Below are 19,866 nucleotides of genomic sequence, written 5' to 3' on the forward strand. Positions count from 1 at the left end.
ATTGAAATCATCTGCTCTTTACAGGTCTGTTATATGCCCCTGTGAAACCATCTTGGTCTGGCATTCTTTTTGTTGGTGGAAGGAGGATGCTTGATGATTGAGACACTCTTTGAATGATATGTTCGCATGTATCTCTATCCCAGTTCTAGTTGTCCTGGATGTTGAGGGATGTAGGCAGTAGGAAGCAGGAAGTAAGTTTCCAGGGGTAGAGGACATCTTTCCCACGGCAGATGGAGCTAGGGGGTGACTGATAGTATAATCACATCTAGGATGGGGGTGTAAGGGAAGCGACGTTGGTGGGTGGGAGGGCTGTGAAGAGAGGCTGCAGAAAAGGCCTCAGCTGAAGACAGAAGATGAGCTGCTTCCTCCCAAAGACTTTTCTTCTGATTGCATTCCCACCTCTCCTGGGAGTCTCTGTCCTATTTTTACAGCTGAGAAGGCAAAGGAAATTTACCATAATTCTCAGAACTCCTTGGCAGCGTTTATTGGGAGGCGGGGTGGGTTCCTCAGGGTCACCTCACCCAAGGGAGCTAGAACAAACAATGGCAATCCCACCCCCCAAATTCTCCCCATTGGCATTCGCTCTGAGCCAGTTGCAGCCAACAAACCGCCTGGCTCACAGACTTATAAAAGAGCCTCAGGTCAGAGATACTCCTTTCATGTTGAGTCTTTGATTTCCTCTCTCCATAAGGGGCTTTGGGACCACCACCCACTGCCTGGATGGCTCTGCTGTGAAGTGACTTTGCTATGGCAAAGGGCGGATGGGGCTGAGGGAGACGCAGGGCAGGCTCTTCCGGGTACTCTGGGCGGCTGGCCGTGTCCCCTTCTCTCCCCGGTTTCCAGTCTCCCTGCTCCCACAGGCCTCTTCGGACCCCTCGGCCACAATACAGCTCACACCAGGAGGCGCTGGTCTGCAGGGCAGAGAGAGGGAGCGCTTGGCGGGGAAGGTCACCGCCCATGCAGCTGTTGGTGTTGCAGTTGGGAAGAGGGCGGAGAAGACAATTGTGATATCCCTTAGGCTCCTGCGCCCCTTATGAGCCAGAGGGAAGACTCTGGAGACTCTGAAGTCCAAAGACACTGCTGAGAGATTGGTCTGTGCCCTGAGAGAACACTAGGTTGCATTTCGCGTATATGAGTCATGGGCCTTGTGGAAAGTGTGACCACCCTCAGCCACACACACCCCCACCCCCGGGCCCAGTGCTTGTGACCCGCCCCCGCCGAGCCACGGGCTTCCAACTGGAGCTGGGGAGCCAGCTGTGGGCTCAAGGGGGGCTTACAGGGAGAGGGGAAGGCTGGGCTGTGAAAGGACTTGAGGGGCCTGGTGAGTGTTTTCCATTCTACGTGCAAATAGAGTCCCTTCCCCAACACCTACGCCCACCTCACTGCCTCAAGGCTAACCATCCCTCTGCAGCCCACAGCCCCAGAAGTCAGGGGAGAAACATATGGTGGGTCCTTTTAGAACTTTAAATGGAAACGTGAGTTGGCACCCAGCTAACCACAGGGGTTCACGCTTTGCTGCAGGGGCTGCCAAGGGGGGCCCCAAAGGCTCAGGGTGGCCCGGGGAGCTCTTGCTCCAGACCTGCTTCTCACAGTTGTGCTGCTCTGCTCTGGCTGCTGCCAGCGACCGTTCCAGGAGGAGTCCCAATAGGAGGCTCCCAGAGGGATTTGGGAGGTTCCCTGGGGAGACTCTTCTGTCATTCACCTTCCTCCGTCCTCAGGGTTTGGCTGGTACAGTGCCTACTTTTCCACAGTAATATTTTATTCTCATATTTGATATCAGATGCCTAAGCCAGAATGAAGAGGTTTGTAGAACTCTGGCCTTGGAGTCCAGAGACCAGGGGTTTACTCCTGGCAAAATACATTACACAGACAGGGGTATTCTCCTCTGATTTTCCTTTCACTTCCTTAGTTAATGTTATTATCAATACTATCATTGATGTATTGAACCCTTCCTGTGTTCCAGGCACTGTGCTAAACACATTACCGGACATTAGTTCACTGAATCCTCACAAGGACCCTATGAGGGGAGTGAGGAGTGGGTACTATTGTTTTTATTTACAGATGAGGAAACCGAGGCTTAAGGAGGTTGAGTAATTTCCCGAGGTCATCAAACCAGGATGAATTTGGACCCAGGTCTTTTTCCTTCCATAGGGTGTTAGTCACCACCTTCACATGTCTCTGGAGAGCACCACGGATCAAAATGGACTTGACCGTGCTCTTCTTTGGACTGACTGCTTAGAAACAAATAGAACAATTCTTTAACCCACTCTAAGTTTCTTTGGATTTCTAATTATACAGTCATCCTTCAGTATCTGTGGGGGATTGGTACTGAGAACCCTGTAGATGTTCAAGTCCCTTACATAAAATGGCATAGTATTTTCATATAACCTAGGCAAATCCTCCCATACAATTGACATCATTTCTAGTTTACTTATAATACCTAATAGCATGTAAATGCTATGTGAATAGTTATAAATACAATGTAAATGCTATGTAAATAGTTGCCAGTGCATGACAAGTTCAAGTTTTGCTTTTTGGAACTTTCTGGAATTTTTTTAAAAAATACTTTCAATCTGTGGTTGGTTGAATCCACAGATGCAGAACCCATGGGTACAGAAGGCCAGCTGGTCCTGCCTCTGTGGCTTCTGCCAACCCCCACTATAGAAACACAATCTCTGAGTTTTTTATAGTCCGAACGCCAGAGTCCGCCTTTGTGCTCTATTCCCCAGAGCTGCTCTCAGCTCTCCCACCCCTCGCTCCTCTGCCTTGACAACCAGTTTTGAAAACACCTCTGGTTCAACCTCTGCGGCCACATTAGGTGGACACGCGTTAGGTCTCATAGCTTCTTCAGCTGCAGGCTCTGTGACTCTGGAGAGGTGGTAGAGGAGACATGTCTTGATGTGAGCCTTGAAGGACAGGTCGAATTGGGGTGGGCAGAAAGAAGTTGGTGAGGCATAAGTTGTCTAAGGGGCTGGGGGTGGGGTGTAGGGGTGTACATAGGTCGTAGCGTAGAGTTGGGAATAGGTAGTACCCAGGGAGGGGAGGAAACTGGTTTGAGATGGAGCGTCCTGCAGAAGAGGAGGAGGACAGGAGCCGGGAAAGTGTGGAATGCTCAGGGTGCTGGGCTGGAATGAGAGGCAGAGCACCAGGCTTCAGACGTTCCCCCGTTGGAGCAGCAGACTTTCAGGACATAACACCACGGGCCATGCCCAAGGCAGGTGAATGTGTGCCCTCCACCTCCTCTCCCCAGGGTGTCGCTTCACCAGAGCAAGCTTTGACTTTGACAGCAGGGGTGGTGATTATGTACCCTCATATCTCCAGAGCCTAGTCTCGAGTCCAGTGCTTCTCAGGCACTCAGGGACTTTCAAAGGCATGAACTGAGAGAGGGAAGGTGAGAAGCAGGAAGGAAGGGTGGGTCAACAGTAGGACTTGATGATGAGCTGGAAGGTCCAGAAAAGTGTCAGCCAATCCCGATCCAGGGTCAGGCAACCGGGGCTCGCCCTTCTTTGCGTCCCGGATTGTCACGGGGTCACAGTACGGGAGAAAACTCACTCTTCTCGTCTCCTCTGACTCTACTGGGTCAGAGAGACTGAGCCCGAATTCGACAGTGTCTCAGTCCAAATAAACAAGACAGAAGAAATTAGATTCAAGGAGACAGAATCTTAGTTCTTTCCCTCATTCAGGGGAAAGTTGCTCTGTTTGACCAAGACTTTTGTCCCACTCATGTCTTGTTTCTGAATAAATGTCTTGTGTTCCCTCGATCATTAGACTTCAAGTGCAGTTCCTGGCCTTTAAGTGCACAAACTTAAGTTTCTCTTGCTATTGCACAGTCGGGGCAGCCCAGTGAACCCTGTCAAGAACAGGTTCTCCAGAATCTTGGGCATTACACAGATGTGCTTGAGCTCGTTAGATAAAGGCTAATTTAAACAAAAAGTGCATTGAGACAGAACTTAAAAACAACAGGTTGACTAATAGTAATCCAAAGACCAGTGTACCTCTAACCACATTTTTGTTTATTTTTAAATGTGTTTCCTTCATGGTCTTTCTTGTGGCTCACCCTGTGCAGTTTGTGCACTTGTCGTGAGTTTTACCTTCGACGTTGTTTTTGCTGAAGTTGGTTTTTCCGAGACCTTCTCTTCCTCAGAGGCTTAGTTTCACCCTGCCATCAGCAGTCGGCCAGTTTCGCTGGCAGAAGAGGCCGCAGCTCCTTCCTGTCGGCCCCCTGGGCAGAAGCATGCAGTGGTGTCTCCTACTGCTCTGGGCCCAGGGGCTGAGGCAGGCTCGCCTCCCTGCCTCAGGTACTGAAGTCTAGCCTGGGACTGGAAGGGGAGGGAGAGCGGGCGGAGGAAGGGGAAGGCTGGAGCCATTGTCTTATCCATCTGAGGGAAGGAAACACAGCTTTCAGAGCCCTGTGTCCCCTCGTTGAGAAACGGCTGTCTCTCTGAGAAGGAGATACAGTTCTGTACTAGGCGGCAGTTGAAGGACTTGGGGATGGGGGGGGTGCCAGAATGGCTGAACCAAGGAAGGAAGCAGGAGGACAGAAAGGGACTAAGGAGGAGGGGTGATGAGTTTGCTGAGAGAAGTTCACTCCTGCGCCATCCTCCTTTTTCTCTCCTTGCGGAAACTTCTAGAAAAACATTGTATTTCCGTAATGGAAAAACCCACACGAACTTTTTGGCCAACTCAACATGTTTCCTGTGGATTAAAAAATGTCTTCGTCACAGATTCCAGAGATCCTACTATTAGAGATTTAATTTACGTTAAATCTATTTCCTTCTATATTAAATAACATAAGCAAATATTTCTGAAGGGGGCAGAAATATTTAAAAACCGTAGTATAATTTTGTTTCCCTGTTGCTTTCTGAACCGTCTGGAGCCGGGGTGGAGGTCAGTGTCGAGGATGGTGGCTTTGCCTGGAGAAGCAGAGTTGCTCTCCAAGCCTCCTTTCCTTTGGATGTCGTGACTTTCCTGAAAAATTTTCCGGGCACCCCAAATGGTTGTCAACCAAAAGAGCCAGGTTTTGTTTCAAAGGATAATGTGTCCAACACAGAACTGGCTGCTGGAAGATACAATCAAGCAGAAGCGATGGCTGACAAGGGCTTATATTCTAGGTAGGGAGACAAGATAAGTGTGTGGAAATAGTCAATGAGTTCATCAGGAAGGTATATTCCCACAGAATATCCTAAGAGGGTGAAGTGCTACGTTGTGTAGTAATTACAGTCTGTATGGGGGAATGACAGGGCAGACTGGAGAGACTGTCATTGCAAAAATCAATTCTGGCCTAAAGCCGCCTCGGAATTTCTACGGGAAGGTTCAAGGCCAGCTGCTAAAAGTGCATGCTTTTTTTCCCCTTCCCTAGGAGCTGTGACAGGCAGAATAGTAACAACGGGGAACATTTCTGCAGAGGAAGGTGGCTCTGTCACCTTACAATGTCACCTCTCCTCCACTACTGCCAAAGTGACCCAGGTCAACTGGAAACAGCAGGACCACGTCCTGGCCATTCATCATGCCAGCCTGGGGTGGTACATCGACCCAGCCTTCACGGAGCGAATGGTCCCAGGCCCCAACCTGGGCCTCACCCTCCAGTCCCTGACCAGGAACGACACAGGAGAGTACATCTGCATCTATCACACCTACCCTGATGGCATTTACAAAGGGACAGTCTTTCTGGAAGTCCTACAAAGCTCAGGTATGCTCTCTGGAGCAGGGTGGCTGGTGACCGTCATCCTCTAGGGTAGAAAACGCATTCCTGCCCGATACTGCAGAGCGGGGCCTTCCAACCCTGGTTCACGTTCAGATCACCTGGGAGCTTTTGAATGGTACTGATGCTGGTACCCCATCCCGGACCAGTTCAGTCAGAGGGGCGGAGCAGGTTGTGCTAGGTTCTAAAAGCAGCCCGATGCTTTGAATGGGCAGCCAGGGTTGAGAACCACTGTTCGGGTGAAAGCACCTCTTACGTATATTTGTTCGGAAGACCAGTGGTTCAGGTCTTGTGAGAAGGGATCTCATTAATTAGTTTAGCATCGATCGTGCAGATTAGAATTAGCCACTAGGTTTATAAAGGATTAGAGCTCAGTGCTAAGTGTAAATGTACAATAATTTACATTTCTGTGGCACTTCATAGTTTCCAAAACGCTTTCACTTTCATTATCCACCTGGACACTTAAACCAGTTCTCTGGAGGGTGGGAAAGGGTTGTTATCATGGCTGAGGGACAGGATAGCAGAGTCCTGATGGGCTCAGGCAGCCTGGGTCCAAATCCTGGCGTTGCTGTTGACCTCAGACAAGATTATTGGTCTTCTCTGTGCCTTGTTTTTCCCGTCTGTGAAATGAGGAGAAGATGTAAGACCTCCTGAGGAGCTAACGTAGGATTGAATTACTTACTAAAAAAAAAATGCCCTTAGAACAGTCCCTGGAACATGACAAGCATGAATTAAGTATGTAAGTAAGCATGAACATAAGTATGAAACGATCCCCCGATCCCCATCTGACTGTTGGGTGGAGGTGGAGGCTGAGGGTTGGCTGTCTGTTGCTCAGAGCGGTACAGCCAATTTCAACACAGGTGTTCTGGTTCCACTCAACTACACTCTCGGAACTGCCATTTGCTGACATCAGTGGTGTTGGAGATTGTTTGAGTTAGCAAAATATGTGTAAACTGCGAAGATGAAAGGTTATTTTAAAGTTTCTTCTCGAGTGCTACTTCTTGAGGGCCCCTGGCATAGGCCAATGCAGCACGTGGGGAAGAGCCCCCATCCTTTTCTGGTTCTGTGGAGAGCCCTCTGCAGCCCCTCTGACCCTCTCCAACTTCGGTCTCCATCAGTCCTCTTTCCCTACCTGTGGCCAAGGCAGGAGACTGAGTCCTCAGAGCAGGAAGAATACATTCGGGGGAATTTGGGCTCCCCCCCAGCTACTGGTACCTCGTGGGTACTGGGGGTGCCGCCCTTGCCCTAAGTGATTACATGCTTTAGCCATCCTCCTGGCAATCTAAGCCCTTTGTTAGGAGGAAGAGCGGCCCGGCCTCTGCTACACCCTTCTCCTTTCAAGAATGCCCTGGACACTCGGGTTCTGCCCAAGTTCCTGGGAAGGAGGTGGGGATGGGATGAGGCAGCCTGGAAACCCTTCCACTTATAGTCCAGCACACATCCTGACAATAGTCCTGTTTCCCTCACACTCTCCTTGGGTCAAGCATCACTCATCTTTTCAAAACTCTCTTCTTAGCTTTTCCTCCTTGCATTTACATTTTACATCTTCATAGAACTTCACTTATTCATGCTTTAATTCATGTCATGAGTATTTATTAAGCACCTGTTAGGTGCCAGGTGCTGGCAAAACAGCAAAGGATAAAGCTCCGGAACCTTACTCCCTCCAGGGTCTCACAGCCGAGTTGGAGTAAGTGTTATAGGCTTAAGGTGAAAGGTTATATGCTTTTTTACTTCTTTGTACTTTAACGTTCTTTCAATTTTTTTTTTCATATGTATTTATTTATTTATTTTGGCTGTGCTTGGTCTTAGTTGCAGCACGTGGGCTTCTTAGTTGCAGCATGCAGACTCTTAGTTGTGGCATGCACGTGGGATCTAGTTTCCCGACCAGGGGTCAAACCCGGGACCTCTGCATTAGGAGCGCAGAGTCTTACCCACTGGACCACCAGGGAAGTCCCTGTTCTTTTAATTTTTAATTAAACCTTTTTTATACTAGTATGATTATAAATATGAAGTTTAATAAAGAAAATAATCACCTTCCGGTTTTTTTCTGGATGTTATTTGTTTCCCTTCAAGATTATGACTGAAATTGATTTTGTCAAAAAGAGAAAGGATTGTTAAAATGGTCTGCGCTGGTGTCAAGTGTGTGGGGTACACCCCTTGAGAGATCAGGCATTGATTTCATGACGGGCCTGGCAGATGCTCTGCTGTCCAAAGAGATGGACTTGAAGACGCCAGTCCTGTGGTTAGAGAAAGGCCTGGCCAATTCCCGTGCCCGTGCCCTGACGCTGAGGCTTCCCTTGTAATGGTTGCCCTTTGCTTCCGGCCTCTGCCCACTCACCTTTGTTTTGTCCTCTTCTAGTGGCTGAGCACAGCGCTGGGTTCCAGATCCCACTGCTTGGAGCCATGGCCACAGTGCTGGCAGTCATCGGCACAGCAGTCATTGTGGTGCTCACACTGGCCAGAAAGGTAATGACTCTGGCTGCATATCTCAGTCCTGGGCATCCCGTCTCTGCCATCCTGGTCCTTTCCTGTCGCCTGTCTAGAAGTGATCTCTCCCACTGTTCATTGTGCCTTCTTCACAGTCCTTGCTCTGCCTTTCAGTGGCATTGTTTATGCTCTTTTGCTGTCCCTTCCCTTGTCTGGGAGCTCCTGAAAGTTTGGATCCGTATCCTCCCCATCTTGCTGTGGCCTACAATTCCTGGCTCCTGCTTGTCCCTTAAGCCACTCCTCTGAGAGTTTGATTTAGCCACTGTGATTTTGATGCGTCTTGGGCATCTACTCTGTGCCAGCAGTTTTTGAACATTAGCTCCTTTAATTTTAACAACTCTTCAGTAGTGCTGGGCTATCTAGCACTTCCGCAGAATGAGAAATCAACACTCCAAAAATTTAGGGGTAAAAGGTACATGGCAAGATGAGTAGGTTGTAAATCCTCTGTTACTCTTGCTTAAGGGGTCACGTGGCTGAAAGAGTATTGGATGGGGAACTGGAAGTTTCTAATCTCAGCACTGAGTGTGTGATGATAGGGATGCTGTTTCATCTTCCAAGTCTCTGTTTCTTCATATATAAAGTGGGGATTATGATTCTGCTCGCTCTGTATCACAGGGTTGTGATGAACAGGTGGCATATTGCACGTGAAAGCTTTGTAAACAATGAAGAAATATATCCACATCCTTGTGTCGTAACTGGTAGTTAGTGATTAGAAGAGGCAAGAATTCCCACTCCTGTTTTGTCTACCCTGTTGGGTCTTTTAAGCCATCCCAGGTTGCCTTAAGTTACTAAACAAACACTTCGGGGAACACAGGCCTGTGATTCCCAGCACTGTTTTCCACCTTGTTTCAAATCCTCTTCCCTAGTGCCTGACTCACTTTCCCTCCAACTCTGGTTCCCCTCCGTTAACAACTCAACTCTGCAGCCTTGCTTTGCTCTCTCTGGACTGGTACCTGGTGCTGTTATTCCTGATACCTGTGGGTTTACAGTTACCACTTTATTTTCTTCATATTTGTTTTGCCTGTTTTTTTCCCCAGTCTTTCTTGCTGCCTTTTGAATTAAGTACTTTTTATTATTAAAAAGATCTATTTAGTAGTTATGCATTTTTCTTTTCTTTTAGTGGTTACACTAGAGATTACAAAATAGATCCCTGATTTATTAAAGTCTAATATGTATTAGTACTTTCATCATTTCTTGGATTTTGCAAGAACCTTAGAACACATTAACTCTTTACCTACTTCCCCAACTTACTGCTATTATTGTCATGGATTTCTCTATTTTAAACTCCAAGGAAATGATTTATTGTCTTATGAGCCAATATTCATTTAGATTTACCCTTTCTGTTGCTCTTCACTTCTTCCTGCATGTTCTATCTTATAACTAGGATAGTTTTCCTTCTGCTCAAAGGATATCCTTAGCATTTCCTTGTGGGCAGGCATGCTAGTGATGAATTATCTTGCTTTTTGTTCATCTGAAAATATCTTAATTTTTCCTTAATTTAAAAGTGATATATTTGTTTTGCTGGGTATAGAATTCTATGTTGGCAGCTGTTTTCTTTCAACATGTGGAAAGTATTGCCCCATTGTCTCTGGATGCTCATATTTCTGTTCAGAAATTACATGAGAATCTTATTTGTGCTCCTTGGAAGATAATGTTTTTTTTTTTTTCTGGTTCTTTAGAAATTTTCTTTCTCTTTGGTTTTCAGCAATTATATGGTGATATAATTGGATATAGTCATCTTTGTATTTATTCTCTTTGGGGTTTGGAGTGCTTTTTGAATTTGTAGCTTGATATCTTTTGTCAGTTTTATATCATTCTTGGCTATTATTTCTTCATGTATTACTTCGTTGTCCTTGTTTTCCTCTCCTTATGGAATTCTAATCATGTGGTATTTTCAACATTTTCACTTTTTCCAACATCTCTTACCCTCTTTTCTGTATTTTCCATCTACTTGTCTCATCAAATGTTTTCTTTGGACATGCCTTCCAGTTTACTAAGTCTCTTCTTTGATGGACCTACTCTTCTGTTAAACTCATCCCTTAAGTTCTTAATTTCCATTATCATATTTTTCACATCCAGGATTTCTATTTTGTTCTTTGTTTGGATAGTTTAAAGTCTGCCAAAATTCCCAATCTTGTTTTTAATTCTTTGAAAATGTTAATCATAGTTATTCTGAAATCTGTGCCTGATACTCCTATTAATTGGGTTCTCTATGGGTCTTTTAATATTCTCTCTTTTTGCTTGTTTTTTGGACCTATCTTACCTTTCTGACTATTTACTTTTCATTGAATGCTGTATTTCTACATGAAAACCTGTGACCATAATTTGATGCTGTAGATAATATCATCTTCCTCTAAAGAAGATTCCTTTCTGCTTCCATCAGGTAACTAATCTTCAGGCAGTAGCATTCCCATCACCTTAATTAAATCAGTAGTGAGAGGATTTAAAGCTGGATTTAATTTCTGCTACGTCCTTACTTGTAGAGTGCAGTCCTTTGGGGTCCCAGCTCAAAGCCTGTAGTGTTTGCCAGAGTCTTCCTTCCTCGGTGGCCTCTGAACTCTAAATTTTGTCCCTCCAGCTAGAAATTCTATGTAGCTAATTTGCCTCTCAGCCATGACTTTCAGGCAATTTCTCTAGGAGAAAATCCATACCCTTCCCAACCCCACAATGCTCATCTCATCTCTCTGGGCTTCCTACTCCTGGATCTTGCTCCCCAGACCACAAATTTCTCACTGATTGGATAGATTTCTGATTAATACAGATAGATGTTTATAATATTTTGTTCAGTTTTTCTAGCTATTCTCCCTGGAAAGGTTGGTTCAAAGCAACATAGGCAATCATTGTTCTACCAGAAGCAGAACTCCTATTTCTTATGTTGTATTTCATATCTGCACTCAAAGGCTGACTTTTACAAGCAGAACATATTTACCCAGTCCACCCACTCTGTACCTTTGGCTATATTGGGTCAAGACCCCCAACTCAAGTTCTAGCCCCTCTGTACCTGATTCCTGAACAGCCATTTAGCCTGAATGTGGCCAGGTCACTGCCAGTCCCAGAGAGGGAGGGATGTGGACAGATGTGTGTTCTTAGGCTCTGGTTCCATCTTGCTTGCTTATTGTGAGCTCTTGTCGTCTTTTTCCTTTTCTCCCTCTCTCAGAAATGGACCATCCTTTGACTTTCTCTTTTTCTTACTTAACATCTATTTTACTATTTTACTCTTGTCACTCCTCTGAAGACCAAGAGCTACTTCCCTCTCCAGGCCTCAGAGTTGAGATGAATTACACAAACTAGAATTGCTTAATAAGAAAGTGCTATTGTAATGTTCCTCCACTTAGACCTCATGGTATTTTGCGTTTTAAACAGCCTTAATTCTATATCCCTGCCTAGGATAAAAAAATTGTATATATTTTCCTAGTGTTAATTCTGCTTACGGAGTTACACTTCTGTGCACACTCATGTCTATTACCAGTAACTCATCTTGAACACTTAGTCTAATATCTTACATCTTAAATTCTCTTAGTTTTCTGTGTAGATAAACTCAGTTTGCTTTCTGTAACCTACCATCAATAACTAGGGTACTGATGTAAAAATAACACGTTCCATTTGACACATGTTCTGTCTTCAGTCAGATCTACAAATGAAGAGAGCCCAGGAACACTCACTCTAACCTTATTTTACTGAGAACAGATTGGAGTGAGGATGGGAAAAGGTATTTTGGTAGCAAAACTAAAGTCTTGTTCCCCTCTGAGTTACAAATTGGCCAGGTCTCCCCCAGTCACTGGTCTAACAGTGCTCCAGGCACCTGTTGGACCTTGTTAATTTGGTCTAGAGGAAGTGAAAGAGATTCTCCAAATGGTAGGAAAGCTCATGTGATAGGTGAAAGCTACATAAAATCTAATACCAGAAGATGACTGCCTGGTCCACCAACTTGCCTACAAAAATCTATTGTCTTATGGTTCAAACCCTCACTTCCAGGTTTATGAAACAAACACTGAGATTGCTGACCTACCTGGTTCACAGAGATGTGGCCATTTATTCCTTGTCATTCAACAGACATCATGGAACAGAGTACTGGGGATCCAGCAGTGGCTGAGATGTGGCTAGTGCTATCGAGGAAGTCAATGACTTATAGTATTTTCATTTATGTCTTGGCTATCACAGTAGACAGGTTTAGTAAATGAAACCTCTAGGGGAAGATGAAGGAAAGAGAAGTGATTGACTAGAGGGGAGAGGTGAAGAGAATGATGATTGATCTCTGAGCTGGGCAGGGAGCTGTTATGGTGGTTGGTGAACAAATGTCCTCTGCTGTCACCAGAGCTCTGCAGCTCTGGCATGGACATATGGAAAGCTCTTTAGAAGCAGCAGAACACATTTTCCTGTTAAGGATTAAGACTGGTTCATTTCCAGGCCAGTATCCCAGACCAACTTTGGTCATCTTTGTATAAGGGAAAGGGGAAAAGGTGAAAAGAGAGAGTCCAGTAGCTATTAAGTTCTGTGGCTCCCTTCTAAAATGTTTTATTCATCAGCCCCCTCTTTGACATATCCATTGCTTCCTGTCTAAACTAGTTCCTCTCTGTTTTTTTCATGTGCTTTGGCTATAGTTTCCAGTCTTCTCTCTCTCTTTGCTCAAATGCATTTTATACCTGTATTATTCAAGGTCCATCAGGGAACACATAGTATTCTCAGCATGAGTAGTTTGAGGATAGTTTAATAAGGAGATTTACAAAGGACTGGGAAGCATATAAGGAAACCATAAGCGGGAGTGTAGGAGTGTGTTGTTACCAACCCTAGTTCTTTAGGGGAAAGGAGAGAAGATGATTACTGGAACCTGGGAGGGAGGATGATGAATAGGACCTGAAAAGAGACAGTTGTGTGGAGGGACCACTTTGAGAAGTACTGTAATCTTTGATTGAAGGCCACAGCCAGTCCAAGTCCACCCTGCAGAGAGAATGCCAGGAGAATATATACCCTCACCTCGCACTCTTTCCCTCCATTCTCCTATTGTTGCTTTGCATTGGCTGAACCCAAACTCAAGCCAGAGGACAAGGGAACTCACCGATTCAGTACGCATAGTTCAGTCTTCTCTGGGCACAGAAGAGGGTGCAGAAGGTTGGAGAGTGACATTGAGGGGTGAACAGACAGTATCCAAGCCAGTACTATTATAGACCTGGAAATGGGCAAGAAATCTTGACTTTCCATGCTTCCGTCTACTCTCGTGTATCCTTGATCTTTTGATTATACATTTAAGCAATACCCTTGTTGGCTGTCCATCTATATTTCTCCTAGGAACACACTGGGCTTTATTAGCCATCTTACTATCCCTGTGGGCCAGGCTTCCTTGGCTGCCATTGCAGTAGTTACATCCACCTTGTTTCTTAAGTGCTGCCATCTGTCCCTATATTATTTTGGCATCTCCTCATCCCTCTTTCTACCAGGGATCCAGTTCTATAAAAGCATTGCCTACTTCAGCTCCAGCCTATAGAGGAGAGACATCTCTGAGCCCCTCAATGACACTGGTGCTCCCCTAACTGGCACATTCCTTTCCACCTCAGCAAAAGGGTGTCTTCTGGATCTTCCCAAGAAACATAATCAGCTGTTGGATTTAAAAAATTACTTAGTACAGGAATTGGCGAAGTTTCTTTGTAAAGGGCCAGGATCTTTTAGCTTTTGTGGGCCTTACGGTCTCTGTTGCAAAAATTCAGCTCTGCCATTGCACTGTGAAAGCATCACAGACAATATGTAAATGAGCGAGTGCGGCTGTGTTTCAATAAGTCTTTATTTATAAACACTGAAATTTGAATTTCATATAATTTTCATGTTTAATAAAATACTGTTCTCTTGAATTTTTTTTCAATCACTTAAAAATATAAAATCCACTTTTAGCTCGTGAGCAGTACAAAAGTCTGTGGTACCCCAGATTTGACCCATGGGCCTTAGTTTCCCAATCCCTGATTTAGTAGACTGTATTGGAAAAAACTCTGTTTGTCTGTCTTTTCCTCTTCTCTACTCTTAGCACTGCACAGAACACTTCTGACACCAGATGTGTGGGTTTACTGCCACACTGACCAATTCTCCTACACCCCCTGAGTGTCCTACAGTCAGTCCAGTTCTGACACTATCTGCTTGGAGTTAACATCAGGTTAGGGGCTCAGTCCTCCAAGACTGCCCTCCTTCAGATGCCAATTGCAAGTCCCAGGTTGTCACCTGTACCTTTGACTGACGGGCTGTATATTGAGGTTCCTATAACCCTCTCCTCGGATTCGATAATTTGCTAAGACAACTCACAGAACTCAGGGGAACACTTACTTACATGTACCTGCTTATTATATAATAAAGAATTTGATAAAGGATACAGATGAATACCCACATGAAGGAAATACATAGGGTGAGGTCTCGAAGGGTCCTGAGCACAGGTGCTTCTCTCCCCCAGGTGCTGGGTGTGCCGCCCTCCCAGCATGTAGATATATTCATCAACTCCAAATCTCATACTTCTGGGATTTTTATGGAGACTTCATCGCTCAGGCATGATTGGTTATTAACTCATTTTCCAGCCCCCTCCACTCTCTGGAGGATAGGGAGTAGGGCTGGCGGTTCCAAGCTTCTCATCATGGCTTGGTCGTTCTGGTAACCAGCCTCCATTCTGGAGCCCAGCAAAAGTCGCCTCATTGGAACAAAAGACACCCCTGTCACTCAGGATATTCCAAGGGATTTAAGAGCCCTGTGTATGACATTCCTATCAGTCAGGATATTTTAGGAGTTTAGGGAGCTCTGTGTCAGGAACTGGGGTTAATAGAGACCAAATATTAGCAGGAACTGGGGGTAGAGACAAATATATGCTTCTTACTATTTCACATGGGTCTATGATAACATCTCCAATTCTCTGAGCATTTTGTTTCTTTCTTCCCTAGTTTTCCAAAGCACCGTTGGCATCTCTGTTGACAGCTGTGTCCCGGGGCCTTGTGAGGGTGTTAGATCTTGAGCCATGGGATGTGTCCTAATATTGACAAATGATGTGTCCCTCATCCAGTCTTAAGTTCTACTCACCCAGCCCTGATCCACTCCCCTCAGGATTCACTCCCAAACATACTCTCCCAGTTCCACCAGTATGTGTTAGCTCCTTTTGTTACAACCTCTCTCCTCCCTCAGCATACCCAGGATTCCCTCAGTTAGTGTAGGTTGAGATTTTTGCTAATTATGGGCCAATGGCCAATAGGGGAGGGGAGGCAGGTCCTGACAGGACCCATCTTCCATCCCGGGGAAGGGGGTCACCTCTGCAGCTCCAGATGATGCAAGAGAAGCTGGTGGTTCAAGGCTCCCAAGTGCGTCTACCAAGAGATCCTCCTCCCAATGCACAGAAATGCCTCCATTCCCGCCCAGACCCTGATTTTGGTGGAGTCTTGCCCAGGCTTAGAATTCAGCCATCTCTGAAGTTCTGTCGCCCTTATAGGTAGGTTCTCTGCCTGCTCTTCAGTGTTGGAGGTGAGCGTTTCTTTAAATGTTGCCAAGGAAGAGGAGCTTTGATTCTCACACTTTGCTTTCAGTTGCTGGTAGATCTGTCATGTTCTCGTCTCAGTCCAACAGCAGAATTTAGTAAAAGCCACCCAATCCCACAGTCCTAACTAGGACTGTCTGCTCTATACTTCTCAAATGTCAGAGCTGTTGCACCAGTTCATAACCCCCTTCCCTTTGTGTCTCTTTGTGTCTCTTCCCACACACATGGTGTGTCTCTTCACCACCAGTGGTGGGGTCTGTATTCCCATCCAGCTGGTGAGGGATTCCCCTCCACAATCCCATCCTAGAGTCTGCCTTCTTTAGATTTGTTCCCAGACATGGAGCCTGGCATGGGAATTCCGGTGAGAGTGACTTATTGGGCTGGGCTCTCAGATGAAGAGTGGTGAAGGAAGCAAGGTAGGGCTAAGGGATGTGGTTTCGGGGGGAGATGTGGTTGAAGCAGATTTGGTCACACCTTGAGGAGGGGGCCAGCCTTTTGAAAACCCACCTCAGCCAGTTGTTGACTGTTGGCTGCTCACCAGGAAAGGTCCAAGAGCAATTCTCCAGAGAAGGGGCAGCTGTGAGCCACTCATAGCCTAGATTCCCAGTGTCTGGGGAAAGGAGGCACTGGTCAGGTGGTGAGGCGATCTGAGCAGGGCACCAACAGTATTCCCTACAGACCCTGAGAGCCAGTAGGTTGAATTATTTAGGAGTTTGGCGTTTGGAATCAGACAGACCTAGGGCTTGGATCCTGGCTCTACCACTTGAGTAGCTGGGCCACCTAACTTTGCTGACCCTCACCTTCTTCATCTGTAAAATGGGAACAATTATGGTATTGCCCTGTTAGGGTTGTAGAAAAACTCGAGTCATATAATTCACATAAGGCCCCTGGCATTTTTCCTGGCATGTATGAATAACCATTATTTCTTAAGTTCTTATAATTATTATAAAATTTATTTACTGTAGCACCTCATGATACCTGGTGCTCAATAAATTAGTTATATTGCATAGATTGATTTGACTAAATGAATGAATGTTATTTGCTAAGCTACTATTGGGAAAAGTGCACCCAGGGGAACTTCTGTGAGGGCAAGGAGAGATGGGTGTGTCCAGCTGCAGGACAGTGACTGCCAACTGTCTGTTCTCACGTTCTCCAAGAGGATAACATTTGTCCTGCAAATCTCCACAGTTGCTATCGTCATAGCTTCGTTTGGTCTTTTAGAACAACATCAATGCCTTAATTCCAGACTTGTTTTTTACACTGATTACAATGACAGGGTTCCCTATGCAGGATGGAATGAAAACAGAACAGCTGAGAGACCCGGCTCAGGCATATTTACATTTCCCAGAGGATTTTTGGAAGACAAAATAGTCCTAAGATTCAAAGGCAAGGGTAGGCAGTCTAAGAATGGGAACGAGAACACACCAACACAAAAAGCCACAATCAGCTCTCTGAGAAAGAATCGGGTATCTGTATTTTTTAAATGGATAGGGTTGCATCAAGGGATGTAGGACTTCCTTGAAGCCAAGAATCAGCTTGACCTACGATAACAACCCTTTCCTTCACACCTACAGTAAGGCGCAACCACTTCTACTGAAAAGCAATGAAAGAAACAGTCCGTGGGCCCCAGCTCCTCAGGGCCCGCAGTGAGGCCGCACCTGTACCTTCCGATACGTGTTCAAGGCGCCCATCCATGCTGCCCACCCTCCCGCTCAGCCTCTCTGCGTCTACTTATGTCCTGCAGAGCTTGACACTAGCCAATGAGGATGGTGCTGTTTCCTGTCCTGGAAGCAGTGGGGTGGGCAGAATGCAATTTGGTTTGTGTTTGTTGTTATTTTCCAAGCCTGTGTGTGGTGGCTCTTTGTGAGTCTGTCATTTGGACCTCCAGTGGGGCTAGGTGACCGGCTTTAGAGCAGTATCCACGGAGGCCGAGAGGATGTCACCTTTGCATTGCACACCATCAGGCGTTTCTCCTGCCATCCCGCCTGTGCCTGCTGCTCTGATTTTCTTGCCTGTGAAGCACAACCCTCACCTACGATGCTGTCATATGGACGTGATGGCTGATTTCACATCCTTGATTTTCCCAGACAGGTTTCACGGTCTATCGTCTTGTCTCATAAGTGTAAATGTACTTGTCTGACCATGAGTCCATATTTTGATGTGGAAGATCCCGTTTATTTAGATTTGGGGCCAGGTGGGGGGAAGCGAGCAAGGAAAGAGAGAGAGAGAGAGTGAGTTTGTGTGTGTTTGTGTGCCTTTCAGTCCTAAGACCTATACTGAGCATCTGTTATGAACTCCGAGGTTACCAAGAGGAATACAGCACAGATCCTCCCCTCAGGGGAGCTCACAGTTTGGGGCCTGAAGAGACAGAAGGGTAAACAAATTCCAGGCAGCAATGAATGTTACAACAGAGAACCCCCCGGGACCGTAGTGGAACACACAGGAAGGATGTTGCTCTCCCGGAAGATCAGAGGCGTCTTCTTGGACAACGTGCTGTAGAACCGGGTCTGGAGGAGTGAGCAGACAGCTTTGCAGGGAACTGTGGTGAATGGACAGTGGGAGGAGAGGCAGGAAACAGTGCATGGCATTCGAGACACTGCAAGATGAGAGGCAGCTTGGCTAAGAAGAGCATCGTCTGGAATCCCACAAACCCAAGTCAGAACTGGGACTTCACCTGTCTGAACCTATCGGCTCACTCACAAGTAGAAACGTCGATAGGGTTGTGCTGAGATGACAAAGAAGCTAGCCCGCTTGGTGCTCATAGTATTTTCTCAATCAACGGTGCCTCTCTGGCATCCAGGCCCTATACCGGGAGTTGGGCTGTTGGTTGGGGAAGCACTGCAGCAAATGAAGCTGGAAAAGTGAGTGTGGCCATATCGCAAAAGGCATTTTGGGGGGGCATCACACACAGTCTGCTGTGGGGCGTAAAGCGAAACTACATGTGGCGTATGGGCTTGCTGTGGGTGGAGTCACAGGGTGGGTCTGGAGCTCAGGGGGGAAGCCTGGGCTGGTTTGGAAAGGGATCTGGGGATCCCTAGAGGACAGAGGGTGGTTGCAGATGTACATAAGGATGAAGTGTCGAGTGTGCTGCACAGAGGAAGAGAGAGTACAGGGCGCGAGAAAGCAGAGACCGAAACCCCGAGGAACTTCTTTACTTGGGGAGCTGAAGTGTCGGCGGCAAGAAGAGCAGGCCTGGCCGCGGAGGAGGAGAAGCGGAGAGAGTGATGGCACGGGGCCCAGGGAAGGAGAACATCTCAAAGACGAAGCGGTCAGCGGCGTCAGAGGCAGCGAGAAGGAGTAAGAGAGAGCTGGGACTGGAAGCCGCCTGCCCAGGCTCAGCAAACAGGCAGGAGCGCGTGGGCCGCCGTGCGCATGTAGCCCGGAGCCTTTCCGGGGCGCGGTTAGTGCTGAAGTCTACGGTGAAGAGGCTGAGAAATTAAGGGTTAAGGAACTGCTGTGGATAAGAACACAACTTGTGTGTGTGTGTGTGTGTGTGTGTGTGTGTAAGAAAGGAAGAGATCATTATAACTATGGATCATTTGGGGAGTAACTTTTAAATGACATCCCCACATACTCACTTTGTAGTTTTTTTGTTTTTGGAAGAAATCTCTCAGAATCCGTTCTGCGGAAGGTGGCCTCGGGAGGAGGCTGTCTGAACAGGAGGAGTGGAGGCCCGGCGTCCCGTCCTCCCCGGGCAGCTGTGTGCGTGCGGACGCCGGCCTCTGCAGGGAGCAGCCGGGAGAGGACCGCGCAGAGCCCGAGCCGCACGACTACTTCAACGTCTTGAGTTACAGAAGCCTCGCGAGCTTCAGCTTCCCCGCCGAGGAGGGCTAGCTCCCGGGGGCATCCTCTGGGAGACACAGTCCTGCCTGTGCTATCACAGATGGACGTATTGGCGTCTGCCCGTCACGGTGTGTGTGTGTGTGTGTGTGTGTGTGTGTGTGTGTGTGTGTGTGTGTGTGTGTGTGTGTGTGTGTGTGTGTGTGTGTGTGTGTGTATGCATGTGGACGTCTGCACACGCGTGTGTGCGGGTGTGTTCGGTTGAGTGAATGTATGTCATCCTCCTCCGTGTCTGCATTCCCTGTACCCTTCCCTTCTGTTCCATCTTGGCAGATCCCGGGGAGGAACCTGTATCTTGATTACCAATGCAAAGTTAGAAAACCAAACAAACACTTGACCTGGTTTC

At 46.8% G+C, this 19,866-nt stretch overlaps 1 protein-coding gene across 1 annotated transcript; it reads left to right on the plus strand.

Moving 5' to 3' along the window:
* The first annotated feature begins 4,234 nt into the window (after nt 1-4,234).
* Nucleotides 4,235-19,554, plus strand: TIGIT (T cell immunoreceptor with Ig and ITIM domains). Its single transcript, XM_060297569.1, has 4 exons — nt 4,235-4,298; nt 5,360-5,689; nt 8,061-8,167; nt 19,266-19,554. The coding sequence occupies exons 1-4, from the start codon at nt 4,235-4,237 to the stop codon at nt 19,512-19,514; spliced, it is 750 nt and encodes a 249-aa protein (XP_060153552.1). The 3' UTR covers nt 19,515-19,554.
* The last annotated feature ends 312 nt before the right edge of the window (nt 19,555-19,866 follow it).

Source organism: Globicephala melas, chromosome 4, assembly GCF_963455315.2.
Source record: "Globicephala melas chromosome 4, mGloMel1.2, whole genome shotgun sequence".
NCBI classification, from domain to species: Eukaryota; Metazoa; Chordata; class Mammalia; order Artiodactyla; family Delphinidae; genus Globicephala; species Globicephala melas.